Raw genomic sequence first — 16087 nt, forward strand, 5'->3', positions numbered from 1 at the left:
AAAGAAAGAAAGAAAGAAAGAAAGAAAGAAAGAAAGAAAGAAAGAAAGAAAGAAAGAAAGAAAAAGAAAGAAAGGGTGTGGCAGCCCATTTCTGCAAATCGCTTTACTGGGGACAGCCAGATGCTCACATCTGCTCTGGCAGTCAGGGTACCTGTACAAACAATGTGTGGTTTCACACTTTCCTTTTAATTCTTTGGAGACAAGGTCTGGTGTAACCCCGGCTGGTCTCAGACTTCCTTTGTAACTAAGAATGGATAACTTTGAACTCCCGATCTTCCTGCCTCTACTGCCCTGGTGCTGGGATTATAGTCACTCACCATACCTGGTTTTCTTTGGTGCTAGTCCTAGTGGTAGAGCGCAGGCTTCACGCATGCTGGGCAGCACACTACCAGCTAAGCATACTTTATGTTTAATAGAAAGTTTTTCCTAGGATATCCATCATCTGACAGTAACTCAAGTGTAAAAAGAGGCAGCGCTGGTGAACACTGGCTGCCAAGAGTTTCCAGTAACACTAAGCTTCAGAGACTCTACGATGAACTTGATTTATATATACTTAATTTTCTTAAAAATCTCTGGAAGACCACCCTCCATCAAGAATTGAGACCTACTATGTGTGTGCATGCCCTCATGTATACAGGTGTGCATTCAACATGTGTGTAGACGCCAGCCAGAGATGAACCTCAGGTATTGTTCCTCCATTACTTTCCACACTATCCCCCCAACCCCCTTATTTTTGGGCCAGGGTTTCTCACTGAACCCAGAGCTCACCAGTTTGGATTATGCCATCTGGCCAGGGGCCTTGAGGGCTCCTGTCTCTGCCTTCCCAGCTGTAAAACTACAAGCACAAATATTCCACCACTCCCGGCTTTCTGCCTGGGTGCTGGGGGTCAAACTTGGGTCTTCACGCTTGCTCGGGAGGCACTTTACTGACTTATGAGCTGTCTCCCCAGCCCCATGTTCTGCTTTCTACAAAAAATGTACTAGTGACATAGGAAGACTTCCCAGAAACAAATCTCACGTCCCATGATGAGAAAATGAAACCATTTCAGACTATGAGTCTCTACCATGTTCCCAAATTTGCAGGGAGAAAACCTGCTGTGGCAATATGGGACATCTTAACACAATTTCAATAACTTTTTGAAAAATGTTCATGTCTATGTATATGTGTGTCATGTGCAGATACCCTTGGGGGCCGGCTGGAAGAGAGCGCTGGATCTGAAGCTGGAGGTACCCAGCAGGTGTGAGTTGCCCCAAGTGTGTGCCGGGCACTGAACTTGGATCCTGCAGAAGAGCAGCCACCTTAACTGCTGAGCCATCTCCCTGGCCTCCTAAGGCTGTGAAGGCTTTTCTGAACAGACTCCTACAGGTGGCTCAGCAAACTCACTCCTTCAATCTGCACGGAACTTATCCTAGGAAAAGCTCCTCCTCTTAGCTCGTCCAAAGCAGAACCCCGGGCATCATCAGCATTCGGTTGTCTGTAGAAGGGAAGGAGTGAGCGAGCTGGGGCCTACCTGCTGCCCCACTGAGAAGGCCTGGTTATTGAACTGCTGGATGAACTCGGCTGCCATCTTATCGGTGTCGTAAGGGTTGGAGTCGATGTTCTTCTTCTGCAGGAAGTCGATCTCGATGGTCATTGTGCCGATGCACTGCTTGGCTTTGTCAAACGAATACAAGGCAACTAGGAGGAATCACAGGGATACCAAAACTTACGTTTCTAGTTACAACGAGCTCAACTGAGCTCCACGCGGGCTTCCCTGGAGGAACACATAGGCACAAACTTAAAAATTCATCGTCAGAGATTTCCTTACTCACCTGTGCTAAGGAGAAAATATTAAATGATACTCTCCCTCACCTTTGACTCCCCATCTCTCCATGGCAAAAAAAAACACAAAACAAAAATAAAAAACAAAAACAAACAAACAAACAAAATCACATCCCCGTTCACAGTCCCTGCTCCTGATTTAACAGAGGACAATGTGACAGCGTGGGTGGCCTCAGTGGTTCTGGCACAGCATGTGGTTACCAAAGATGATTTTTGAGTAATCTAAGGATTTGCTCCCGTGAGAGAGGTGGGCAGATTCCTTGCTCTAAGGTCAGCAAGAGGAAGTAATAAACGGGGTGGGGAGGGGGCGGCACCTGAGAAATGGTGTTTCCAGGGGTTAGTGTAAGCTCTAACTTATGCGTCTTTGTAACACTGCAAGTGTGTTTACTGAGCACCGGCTGTGTCCGGGAGCTGTAGCCATTCGCCTACAACACACAAGACAGGCATATACAAAGCTCTGAGTAAGAACATTCCTACTTAAGCCTTGGGAAGAGTTTTAAACTACTTGTTTAGGCTATAATGCATAAACTTAAATATTAAAACACTACATATAATTTTATATTATATAATAACTATTCAGCCCCCAGTGCTTAGCTGTACAATACGAAGTTTACATATCATATTGATAGACATGGGTATTAAAGAAGATTTCTTGATGATGCATGATTGTATAGAAGCATTTTCAGACAGAAAAAAGGATGACTTTAAAAACTCAGCTTGTACATGTTAATAAGGCCTGGTTTCTTAAACTCTTAAAGCAAAACATATCACACTGCAGCAAACCATCCTGGAAGCACCAGGAGGAGCTAAAAAGCACCCAGGAAAGCCCAGAGACACTGTTGTATTTGACTTTCCCCACCAGGGCAACTTGATCATGCCCAGCAAGCAGGAACCTGCCCTGTATACATGCACTGTGTCTGCCCACCCTGCCCCGCATCAGGGCTACTGTATATGCGCACTGTGTCTTGTGATGAGGCCTCTAACAACACAGTGGAAGTGCCTGTGAGCAGTTGCCACTGGGCTGGCTGACTCAGCTGTGCCAAGCCCAATGCTCCCAGTCTGCAGGGCCCCAGCTCTGGGGCTGCTACATATCATTGGTTAGCCATGATCATTCTAATCTCTTTGTGCTAGATGTGCTTGGTAGAGTAATTATACAATATAATTAGTTAAATGTGAAATTTAGACATTCTACAATTGTGAAAAACACTTTAGAGGAAGAGTTTGTTCTTAAAAATGAAAAAAAAAATCAGCTAAGCATGAACAAAAAATTAGAAAGTTTATGGGTAAAATCCATAAAAATCCAATAGAGGGACTGGGAGATATCTTAGTGATTAAGAGCACTTGGTGCTCTTCTAAAAGGACCTAGGTTCAATTCCCACCACCCACATGGTGGTTCACAACCATGAAACTCCAGTGTCAGAGGATCTGGTAGCCTCTTCCAGCCCCATGGGCACCAGGCACACAGATATACACGCAAGCAAAACACCCATACACATAAAGTAAATAAAAAACAAGAACAACTTTTTAAAATCTGAAAAGTATTCAAACGTGTTTTCTCCCATGTTTCAAAAGATCTAACTTCTCCTATAGAGCTCATGACTGAAATGTATACACAAAAGACATACAGTACTCTAGACCATAGACAAAACCCCCAAGAAAAGGCCTTTAACCAACCTTGCAATTGACTCGTTTCCAGTCCCCAAGTACGTGTTTCTATAGTACTCATAAGACAAGTGATAAAGGGGCTGGAGAAGGGGCTAAGCAACTAAGCTATCTGCTTTTCCAGAGGACTCGAGTTCAAGTCCCTACCCCATACTGGGTGATTCACAACTATCTGTAACCCCAGCTCCAGGGGATCGAATGTGTCTCTGCTGGCACCTTCTCTTACACATACACACCCACACACATACTCATAGCTAAACATAAAACGGTCTTTAGGATTTCCCCCCACTCCAAGAGTATGGAGTGCAAAGAATGAAAGAGCCAGAGGATGTAGAGGGGCATGGCAGCACAATGGTTCAGTGGGCTAGCCAGTGCTCACTGCTAGGTCTGATAACCTGAGTTCAATCCCTAGAGCCAATTCAACATTAACACACCAGTCTGTTAGCCACATAAGGGCTGCATAAGATTGGACCTGTCAGCTTTTCATCATGGAAGAGGAGAGGGTGCACAGGGCCACACCCCTTCCTAGAGGGACTATGGATAGTTAAGGATATCTGGGGAAAGGTGTGATTTTCTTCAGTGGTATAGCCATGGATAAATTGCCCATGCTCCAGTAAATAACTTCCCAACCATACTCATGCAAACAGGCCTAAGTAAACTCGGGACACACGCACATTTGTACGTGTGCACACACACACGTGCACACACACGTGCACAAGACATAAGAGCAGAAGAACTGCCAGGGAATAGTGAGGGGTGAGGGGCACGAGAGGACAATAGGAGGGCAACCATGATGAAAATGTAGTATATACATGTATGAAACTATCAAAGGAGAAAAACAAAGTCTCTAAGATTTATTTTATCATGTGTGTGTGCATGAGTGCCCTCAGAGGCCAGCAGTATCAGATACCCTAGAACTGGGGTCCTAGGCAGCTGGGAGTGGCCAGAAGTAGGTTCTGGGAACCGAGCTCAGGTTCTCTGCAAGAGCAATAAAAGCTCTTAAGTGCTGAGCCATCTCTCCAGCTTCAAAAAGTAAATCTTAAAAACATACAAAACATGGATTTTTAAAATTCATTTTGGACAAGGGCTATGGTCCATTCACAAATTACACTGGTCAAATAAGAACTGAAACAAAAAAACTCACTGTATAGCTTTCAGATAACTCATCATTATTAAATGTCTGAGACTTCAGCAGTTTACAAAGATGTTCTCTTCAAAGGAATTCTTAGTCTATATCAACAGATCCTTCTGGAACCTAAATACATCACTTAATCTCTCTGTCTTTCAACTGTCATGTGCATCATCAAGAAGACTGGATTGGGTAGGTCTTAGTGGTCAGGAAAACTCCAAGTTCTCTAAACTTACTCCATAGATTGCAGCCACTTGATTCGTGTACAAAGACTTCCTGCAATTCTCTGAGTAAGACTACTTGTGTAAATCACAGTTTTATACTTTCACTTGGCATCTTAAATAGGGCAAAGGCATTTTAAATATTTCAAGAACAAAATAACAGAGACCCAGCCAGGACTGGGATATGTACTAAAGATGAAAGAATAATTCAAGTTTGGGCCTGAAGTTTTAGGATACTCTTCTGCCTCCCACTCTGATATTCTGTCTTCTTGCCACATTGCCTAGCAACTGTAGGACACAGTTAAAAGCTTAGTAGCTTTTGTGAACAAGAGAGACTGCTTTCCATGTAGCAAAATGCTTCTAGTTTGAAACGTGGAAAGAATGAATGCATCAGTAATTCCATTACAGGTATCTGTCCCAGACACTCTTGAACATTTTCCTAAAATGAAATCTATAGGGAGACCCACGAGGGCATCATCTGCAATGGCCAAGCACCGAGAAACACTGATCAGTAAAGGAATAAGGCACAACACGGAACACTGTATAGCAATTTTATTAAAATAAACACTTGATCTAATTTAGTAAAAATAGATAAAATAGTTAATGAGAAATATACTTCATAAGATTTTGTATATTATGATACTATTCTATGGATTACAGAATCCAAGGCAGTATAACATATATATGCTATACATACATATGTGTCATACATACATAACATATGTGAACTGTCTTCAATTTGACATCTACTAGTGAGTATAATAAAATAGCATGACTAAACTGTAGTTATTAAATGCATTTAGTTTAAGGTCATGCTCCTAAATAGCAAACCAAGCCGCTACAATGTCCGAGACTGCGGTCAGCACCATGGACAGTGTCCCACGAGGTCAGGACCATGGCCAGTCCCAAAATGGCTGAAGGTTCCACACAAGATCAAAGCACGTGTTAGATTTTTAAAATATTATTTTATAGTAGTAGTATATTACTTTAATGACTTTGCAAAGCCTGGAGAGATGGATCTGCACTTAAGAGCACTGGCTGTTCTTGCAGAGGACCAGGGAATCCAACACATGCAGACAGAACATTCATATACATAAAATATATCTTAAGTGACTTTTATAGGCAAAAAAACTAAGTTATAAACAACATTTTTGGATATGCTTAGGCCTCTCAATCACAGGAAAGGTAGAAAACATGGCAAGGAAGGTGAATTTAAGTCTGAAAAAGTATGACACTGTCAGACAGAAAGACACTAGGTGATCCTTCCAGAAGACACTCACACTGAAATGACCTTTTACCTATAAAGTGTCACAGACAGGACTTCCACTCTAGAGTTTTTGAAGTGCCATTTCTCCAGAGCAAAGCTGCGTCACACTGACACTGATGAGCAGCCTCCACACTCTCCACATCAGCCAGGCCCCAATGTATCCTTCAGACATTTACTGTACCTGCCTTAGTCCAGCCCAGTCACGTCACTTACAGTTTGAGTCAGAAAGTCCCCCTTGATTCATCTCTCTAAAGCTCTGACTGTAGACAAGAAAGCCATTTCTAGTAGAAGAAAATTGGTTTTGTAATATACGGTCAGCCATAAGATACACTTTTTAACCCATGAAAGTTTGCAGTACACAGTCTTGGTTACCTGTTTGTTGCTATAAGACACCATGGCCAAGACAACTTAGAGAAGAAAGCATTTAATTTGGGGGCTCACAGTTCCAAAGGATTAGCATCCATGACCATCATGGCAGAGAGCACAGAAGCAGGAAAGCAGATATGACCCTGGACAGTACCAGGCTTACGTTCTGGTCCATAAACATGAGGCAGAGAGATAGGTAGCTGGACTAACATGGGCTTTTGAAACCTCAAGGCTAGCCCCCAGTGACATGCCTTCTCTAACAAGGCCACACCTTTCAATCCTTCCCGAACAGCTCCACCAACTGGGCACCAAGCATTGGCATTGTGGGAGGCATTGGCAACCAAGCCACCACATACACCTTTTCAAACAGAAACAAAACAAAACAAAACAAAACTATATTAAAAGTTAAAATTAAGGGCTGGAGAGACAGCCCAGAAGTTAAGAACATATACCCGGGTTCAGTTCCTAGCATCTAAACAGGGCAGCTTACAACTGCTTGGAATTCTAGTTCCAGAGGATCTAATGCCCCTGACCTCTGGAGGCACTAGCATGTATGTAGATGAACATAAACTCACCAAGTCATGTAGGCACGCGCGCGCACGCGCACACACACACACACACACACACACACACACTAAATCTTTTAAAAGTTAGATTTAAAGACACTCTTGCTCTTTTATTTAAACAAATGAATTTAAAGAAATTAGAAACTTGTCCTACATTCAAACACACTGCCTCATTAAATATTTCACAAGGTAGTCGCTTTCACCCCTGCAAACAGGGAACCCTGGCCTCTCTCCCTGACCTACTTCACTTTGGCGCTAATTCTTCCACTCTCCCAGCTCTACGCTATGCTTCAGGTGAGATGGATAAGGGAATCACTTATGTCAGTGTCTCCTAAAATGTGACTGAGAAGAACGGCTTAAAGGTGGCTGTTAAAAACACCCTCACATGAATCAGATTCCCCAAAAGCCTGTGAAACTGTTTCTAAAGATAGACCGTCCAGGTGACCCTTCAGGCTCTTCTGGAAAGCTTAACTGTGCATCCTTCTCTATCAAGTGCCCCTGTCTAAACCAAGGGCTTCCATCCTCACTCTGGCTTTTCTCAGCACTCTTATTTGCTTCCACAAAGAACAAAGGGCCAACTGAAGGTAAGCTCCGTGCCAGCCTTCCCTCCAACTCAGGGGGAAAAAGTAAGTTACTAAAGGTAAGCTCCGTGCTGGTCTTCCCTCCGACTCAGGGGGAAGAAGTAAATTGGCGTGTTTCTGGGCAGACACTCCCACTGGGATTCTCTCCTAGTCCTTTGCTGTCACTTTCTGAGAGAAGTGAACAATGTGCTGGCACTTTATACTAACTTCTCTCAAATATTATCGCCTTTGAGCCAGTTTAAAGCCACTACATCTGAGAATGTCTTCAAAGTCACTGGGCTGAGAGATAACGGTGGCCCCGTGACAGCAACGAGGACAACACACAGTCCCCCGGCAGCGGTCCCAGAACACCATGGGAACGGAATCATTTGAAAAGCGGCGGTATGAGCGGACAGCGCCCCCACTGCAGAAAGGGGGTGTGTGTGTGTGACCACTGACAAAGCCTAGGCAAAGATAAGCAGAGCATCGAGCAGGTAAAGCAGACTTGGAATTCAGCAAGGTGTGGTGGTGCTCAACTAATCCCAGCACTTGAAAGACAAACGCAAGAAGACCTCCATGTTGGAGGCCAGCCTGGTCTACACAGTGAATTCCATCTAGCTAGAGCTGTGTAGTGAGACTATCTCAAGATAGAGAAAACAAACCAACATAGGCTGTGGCAATCTACAACTCCAGGAACAGAGAAATCACTTGAAAATAAATCAGACTAGAGGTAGCAACATCAGTCCTTTCCATTTTAATCAATGTTTTGCTTGTGAGCTTAGCCTTGAAACATTTTTCCAACCCAAATGTTTAATTTAATGTACATGGATGTTTTGTCTTTATGTATGGTCAGGCATCAGTGCTTGCGGAGCCTTTGGGGGACAGAAGAGGGCATAAGATCCCCCTGGAACTGGGATTACAGAGGGCTGTAAGCCCCTACCTGGGTACTGGGAATTAAACCCGGGTCCTCTGGAAGAGTAGCCAGTGCCCTTATCCACTGAGCCATCTCTCAGGCCCAAGAGCAATTATTTTTGAAGACTCAGATAAATAAAGGATAGTACTTTGAGAAGTGTGGTAGTGGAGAAAAAAAAGACAGTTAGGAAAGAAAATTAAGGATCATACAAAAACAACAGAGAAACAGCCAACCAACCTCTCTACTTCCTCTTCTACTTCATACAAATTATCTACGATAAAGATTGCACTTCTCCACAGTAACTGAAAAGAACGCTCCTAGAAAGACGCTTGCAAAGTCACTATAAAAAGAAAGCAACATATAACAAAAATACTACATTTTAATTGTGAACTGTCTTTCCCAAATATCCATGAAACAGAAAACACACACACCGCAAAGCACACATCACAATTTAAATTATCTATCCTTAGACAAATCTTTTGTTGTTGTTGATTTGCATGTGCATGTATGTGTGCCTTATGTGTATGTGTCTGGGTACAGTGTATGTCTGGGAAGAAGGGGGTGCATGTACATGCACATACATGTAGAGACCGTCGTTCATTGATTTCTATACCAGGAACTACCTCAGAATACCCTAGCCAGCTTGATCTAGGGACGCTATCTCTGCCTCCCAAATGCTGAGGCCATTAGTGGCTACCACACCCAGCCGGCGTTTATGCGGAGGCTGGGGACTGAAACTCCTGGTCCTCCTGAATTTGTGAGCACCAAGCCATCTTTCCGGCCCGTGATTTGGGCTTTTCTTGTTTGTTTTTTATGATCTGGGGATCCAATCTAGGGTTGTGTACACATGCATGTTAGATGTGCCAATTATTTTTTGTCAACTTGACATAAACTAGAGTAGCCTGGGAAGAGGGAAGCTCGACTGGGAAGTGTCTCCATTAGATGAGTCTGGAGGCAAATCAGTGGGGTATTTTCTTGATTAATGATTGATGTGGGAGGGTCCAGCCCACTCTGGGCAGTGCCACCCCCGAAGTTGATCCTGGGTTGTGTAACACAACAAGCTTAGCGAGCCACGGAGAGCAAGCTTATAAGCAGCCTTCCTCTATGGCCTCTGCTTGACTTCCTTCAGTCTTGGCTCCCATCAGGACACGTAAGCCAAGCAAACCCTGCCCTCCCCAAGTTGCTTTTGGTCATGATCTTTATCACAGCAATAGAGAGCAAACCAATGCACGAGGCAAACTCTCACCGGGCTATATATATATCCCAGCCCCCTTAAGACTAAATCAGAACACTAAAACTTAGAACAGATATAAATACAAGCAATGAGTTTAGCAAACTACTCAAGAGAGAATATGTTCAGATGAATTTATTAAGATTTTGTGAATGAAGAAAGGGAAACTAAGATTTTTTTTTTTTAAAGATAAAAATTAAATTATCAGGGGACATGGAGATAGCTCAGACAGTGAAATGCTTGCCGCATACACATGAGGATCTGAGTTCCAGCTCCGGCTGCCAGGTTAAATCTGATGAACAGCAGTGATTCCAGGACATACTGGGAAAGGAGGAAAGCCCACGCAACACACACGCCTCTGCGTGCACAGCTGTCATTGGTAATCAATGTTTACGGTCCAATAATCAATAATTATAGAGATCTCAGTAACTGAGAATAATACAAAAAAATCTGCTTTGGGTAGCTATAATAATAATAATAATAATAATAATAATAATAATAATAATAATAATAAATACCTACCTTCTATGTCCTGCCCAATAGAAAGTCCAGCCCATTTTCGCTATAAAATAAAAAGGACAGTTAAAATCAAGTCAGTATCAGAGAAATGAAAAAAAAAGATGGATAGCTATGAACTTCAGAAAGACTATAAAACCAAGACACAGTATGTTGTTATATGGGGAACTGTGACCCCCACACACACACACCCACACCCATACCCACACCCAAAAATGCCTGTGTTTAGCTCCTGGGTGTGTGATTAACTGCATTTATAATCAGGGTCTTTGCAGACTGTATTAGGATTATCCCTAACCCAACATGACTGGAGACACAAGGAGAACGTCATGTGATAACAGAGGTAGAAATGAAGTGATGCCAGCCAAGGACTGCCAATACCCCGCCGGCTGTGCATGGCCAGCCTTCCTGGAGCCCTCAGAGGCAGCTAGCTCTATGCTGCCTTTGTGAGCTGCCAGCTTTCAGAACTATGAGAGAATAATAGTTTTCAATTTTCACCCATTTTTGTTTTCTTTTTATTATAGTTTAGATTTTCTATTATTTTAAGCTAACCAAATTGTGGTTTCTTTTTACAGATAACCCAAAAATGAACGTAAATTACATCTTATAGAAAATATACAAAGCTTGACTATGCAGCCCAGGCTTGCCTTATAACCGGAGATCTTTCTGCCTCCTCTCTTAGGATCAGCATATACCACCCACCGAATGTCACCGTGCCCCATGTGCCCTTCTAGAGCAAAGCTATCCACGGTGTGCAGTTTTGTATAACACAATGCACCTCCCGTCTTCATTACAGCAGATGGTTCTGCAATAGTACACTGCTGCAGTTAGTTTGTGTGATTTGTTATAACCACAAAAACAAGTTAAATTCATGAAATTAAACTAAAACTGGTCCGATAATCCACCCTAAAACTTTAGCTGGGACTTAAACCATGAACTGGTCAGGATTACTCTGTGCAATCCAGCCAAAGGATTTTTGGGTGCTTAGAGCCAGTCACCTGTCCTGACTATACTGGCAGGAGACAGGAATAGAATGCATTTAGGTAAGAATTTAGGGCTACATATCAGATTTAAAATCAGTTATTACTGATAGTGCTCCACAGAATTCTGGGAAAATAAATTCTGGCTAAAAACCCACTGCTTGCCTGCTCGTGTGACCAAAGTGGGCCCTAGGGCGGGTGGTTAAAAGATGCTACACCGTAAGCAATGAGTGCTCCCTTTCCAGTTTCCTTCCCAGGGGGTCACACTTCTTCCTCTGACCACACCCCCAATAGACCCTCTACAAAACCCACCTTCTCTCTGGCCAAGATGACATTTAGCAATGTGCTAGTCAGTCTAGACTTTGGGACACAACGTGGTTACACTGAGATTCTGCACTTTACCTGCAAAGACAGTCTTTGGATGATAGTACTGGTATCCAGTGTTTGTCCTGAGAACTGAATCAGTTATCACATTCCACGATGCTTGGAGTGTATCTTGGGAGGATTCTGTTTTGTTTTTTGAGACAGGGTCTCAATTTGTGGCCCTGGCTAGCCTAGAGCTCTGTTCAAAGCTAGATAGTCCAAACTTTTTATTAAACTATATTAACTATTAAACTAAACTAATTAATCAGTTCATTTATATTTTGAGACAGGGCCTGGGTCTCATATAGCCCAAAATTTTAATCTATAGAAACAAATATAAAATTTACATTGCTAGGAATGTGGGTCATGGGTGTCAGGTGGCACCTTTGGTACTAGGGTTGAGCACCGGGCACCATGACTGTGGTACTAGGGTTGAGCACTGGGCACCATGACTGTGGTACTAGGGTTGGGCACTGGGCACCATGACTGTGGTACTAGGGTTGAACACTGGGCACCATGACTGTGGGTGGTAGGGTTGAACACTGGGCACCATGACTGTGGTACTAGGGGTGAGCACTGGGTACCATGACTGTGAACTCCTCACAATCCGCCCACAGTTATGCTTTCCAAGCTAGATCGTAGTCTAGACAACTATTCTCCACAGGTTAGGTTGGACAGCACAGCATTATAAAACCTCTATTATTAGATGTCAATTTTATAAATAATATAAATAATGTGTTACCGTGGGATTTGGTGTTAAAAGAACATCACACTTTTTCCAACAGCCAACTGATAATACCTCAGACTTTTTTTTTTAATTTGAAAAAACTGAAGATAACATAAATGTATCACTGTAAATAGTTGACAAATTAAAAATGCATCTTTAGGGTCAGTGAGATGGTTCAGAAAGTTAAAGTGTCTGCCATCAAGCCTAGTGACATGAACTTGAGCCCAGGACCCACATGACAGACTGACTCCTGCCAACTGTTCTCTGACCTCCACTGTGCCATGAGTACCTTCCCTATAAACAAAATAAGTAAAATACTTTTTTTTTTTCAAAAAAGAATATATCTTTAACTTCTGTATGAAACATCTAGGTGGTTTTTTTTGATATGAATCAATACAGTTAGAGAGTAATGTTTGCTTAAGATGAATTGACTCCTGCAACTTTTCTGCTAAAGAGAACTCATTTTTGTTACCTGAGGTAAGCTGAAGGCGATGCATCCTGGAACCACTGATGGATGGGTCCTCAGTGTAAATATGTACTTGTGATTGGGGGACGTCCTCACCATCACATGCCTAAAACACAGAGCACAGTCAGGGTGCCGAGAACATGGCTTCTACATGTGCTCTTCCCATGCTCATGTCTGACGGACACAGACAGCACATAGGAGAGCCCTGACAGAAAACCACAAACTGGGCTCCCAAAACCTGTAACTCAAAATGTCTTCCAGATATAAAGACACCTAGGCCCGCACAACACGAGCAGAATCCAGCCAAGATGTTCCAATGAGAACATCCGATTCAAATCATTAGCTTCATGAGGCTTCCAGTTTACAGGAAACTGAAGCACCAATTCAAAGTCCTTGCTATTAAGTACGAGGAAGATGAATTTCCCTTTCTGAGGGTAATTTCACATATCCCAATAAAATAAATGTAGGAGAACCAAGGCAGGAGAACTTGAAAATATATGAGCTAGCTGTTAGTTTTTAAGGTTATTTATTAAATCTTTCATCAGACCCTCTCAGAGCCTGAACATTATGATAGCGGTTTTTAAAACAGATATTACAAAGGAAAAATTGCCCCAAATACATCAACTTTCATACAGAAGCCCAACTTCAAAGAACTCTGAACCGATTCATAAGTTACCAGAAGCTATCCATAATATATATATACCATCTCATGGTAATGTTCTACCCCAGGAAGCCAATGAGTCCTCTGGGATAGAAGCGTCAACTTTTGTTAAGTGCTGGCACTATTTCTGTATATGAATGAGAGGGGGGTAGGGAATGGCAGCAGAGCAGGCCCCTCAGAGCTGTTGGGAGCCAGGCACACACTCTGCCACTAAGTGTCACCTCCAGACCCACCTTGTCTTTCAGCAAACAGCTTTTTCACAGTGCTGAGTGTGTGGTTTGCCCCGTGTATTACTGTGCTGCGTGTGTTAATCGTTTGCCCCGTGTATTAATCTGCTACATTTGAAGTGGAAAGCTCAGTGCGTGTGAAAGAATGCCATAAAACTCCCTCACTGATCGGCCTTATCTTCAGTTTGACATCACAGAATGTTCCACATGCCTCCCTCTCACGCTGAGGCTGATGCCATAGGTCCCCAGACGGCCTTCTGATGTGGATGGCATTGACCTTGCCAACAGTCTTCGGAAGGTCAACAGGTGACATAGATCAGGTAAGATAAATTACGATGAAAGTGCTTTTAAAAATGTGAGGGTTTTGTACACCTTCAGCTTCCACGTCTCTTGTATTACCATAGTAACAGCAGTCACACTAGTAAAACTCTGTGAAGGGATCAGGAGCATGCTAGGCACTGTTGTAAAGGGTTTAATTAGGGCAACTTATCCCTCGCAACTCCCCCATTTATAGACTGGGACACAGGAACACAAAAATGGCAAATGCCTTTCCTGTGGTCATCAGTTTGTGACTGTCAGCACTAGGATCCAAACTTGGACAATAAGACTTCAAAGAAAGGTGACTACCAACCATGTTATGTGATACCTATATCCAGTGTGTCTACTCTAAGAAAAATCAGCTTTTAAAAACATTCTATGAATAATGTATATATACTGCATTTATCAAGGTTTGACAGAGTAATGACAGAAATATGTAACTCTCGTCTCCATTTTTCAGTAAAGAGTAAAAAAAAAAAAAAAAAAGGCAACTTCCAAAAGTTTTCCTAAAATGATTCTTTGGAATCATATTCTAAAACAATACCCAGCAAGTTAAAAGAATCAAGTCAGACAGCTACTCACTGGCCAGACTGGAAATCCTTTTCGTTCACAACCGCACAGTTGCTTAAAGATAATTCATCAGTAGGGCATCTCGCAGCTTGCATAGTCTGAAAGAATCAATGATTAGAAACATAAGTCACGGTTTCAACCTTAAAGAACACGGCGTGCCTCCTGCTCCTTGCTCTCCATCACCACAAACGATGTAGTAAACATCCCTCCATCTTGACTACTGTTTCTTCCTCCAGGGTAGCAAGCAAGCCCTTCACTTGGAAAGCTGCCTGTCTCTCATTTTCTGTGGCCTGTGTGACTGCAGGTAACTGCCTGTGTGCGGCCACGTTCACCCCTATCCCCCCAGGTCCCCCGGCACTAGAAGAAAGCACCCCCCCCCACCACACGACTGCATAAAGGCTTTCCATTCTAAATGGTATCAACAGCGCCCTACAGAAAGCAAAGGCCACAGACAACAGATACACAACTTGGAAACAGACCTGACAACCAAGTTAAAGTCCTTGAGGCCAGTCCGGACTATTGCTTAGAGCCGATATATTCTTTTGCTCAAGCTTATTTGAATTGATTTTTCTATCTCTTTCATAGAAAAGAATCATGACTGATAAAATGCAATAAAGTCAAGTAGTAAATTTGATAAGAGGTGTTATGAAAAGGCATCTTTTTATAAGAATCCCCAAGTGACTACGAATTGTATTTCCTGTAGATGAAAGGAAATCATCTTCTAGCCTGAGGCAGGAAAATTACTGAAAGTCTGAGGCTAGACCAGACTACACAGCAAGGTCCTGTTCTCAAAAAATAAAACAAAAACCACAAAAATCTTCCAGACATTTCTCAACAAAAATAATTATAAGGTGTACCCCAAAAGAAAAACAGCAACCAATGGCCTTTTTGGTTACCTACTAGCCAAATACTCTCTTAAATAATCGTACACCTCGGTATAGTTTAGGCTAGCCTCAAACTCAATATATAGCTTAGGCTTGCCCTTGAACTTCTAATCCTCTTGCCTCCACTTCCTGAGTGCTGGCAATATGGGAGTGTGCCACCGTGCCTGGTTTAGGTGCTTCTGGGGGTTGAACCTGGGGCTTCATGCTTGGTAGGCAAGTGCTCCACCAAGTGAGCTACATCCCAGGGTTTTTATTCAGCAACACTTTTGTTCTCCACAGTCTCCAGGCCAGCTCTGACATCAATAGCCATTGTTCCAAGTGTTTGCCCTCAGACTTCACACCAAGGCTGATCACCCTTTAATTTGTTGCCCAATGACACTAATGTATGTGTGGTAGATAGCACATGTGTATAGGTGTCTGAGGAGGCAGAAGACAGTGTCAGACCCTGTAGCTGGAGTCACAGATGGTTGTGAGCCACGCAGAATGTGTGCTGGGAACCAGACTGGTCCTCTGAGACCATCCAGGGCTCTCAACCACTGAGCCATTGCTCCAGCCTCGCCTCTTCTCTTCTCTCTCCTCCTCTTCCTCCTCCTCCTCCTCCTTCTTCTTCCTCTCTCTCTCTCTCTCTCTCTCTCTCT

At 43.0% G+C, this 16087-nt stretch overlaps 1 protein-coding gene across 1 annotated transcript in view; it reads right to left on the bottom strand.

Moving 5' to 3' along the window:
• Positions 1-16087, bottom strand: part of Nsf (N-ethylmaleimide sensitive factor, vesicle fusing ATPase) — a 131149-nt gene that overhangs the window by 93676 nt on the left and 21386 nt on the right. The window contains exons 2-5 of the mRNA XM_021211820.1: positions 14578-14663; positions 12796-12895; positions 10260-10299; positions 1512-1678 (exon numbers count right to left, since the gene is read on the bottom strand). Of these exons, the coding sequence (XP_021067479.1) occupies positions 1512-1678; positions 10260-10299; positions 12796-12895; positions 14578-14663 (393 nt within the window). The remainder of the gene's footprint in view (positions 1-1511; positions 1679-10259; positions 10300-12795; positions 12896-14577; positions 14664-16087) is intronic.

The sequence above is a fragment of the Mus pahari genome, chromosome 14 (genome assembly GCF_900095145.1).
Source record: "Mus pahari chromosome 14, PAHARI_EIJ_v1.1, whole genome shotgun sequence".
In the NCBI taxonomy this organism is placed as follows: domain Eukaryota; kingdom Metazoa; phylum Chordata; class Mammalia; order Rodentia; family Muridae; genus Mus; species Mus pahari.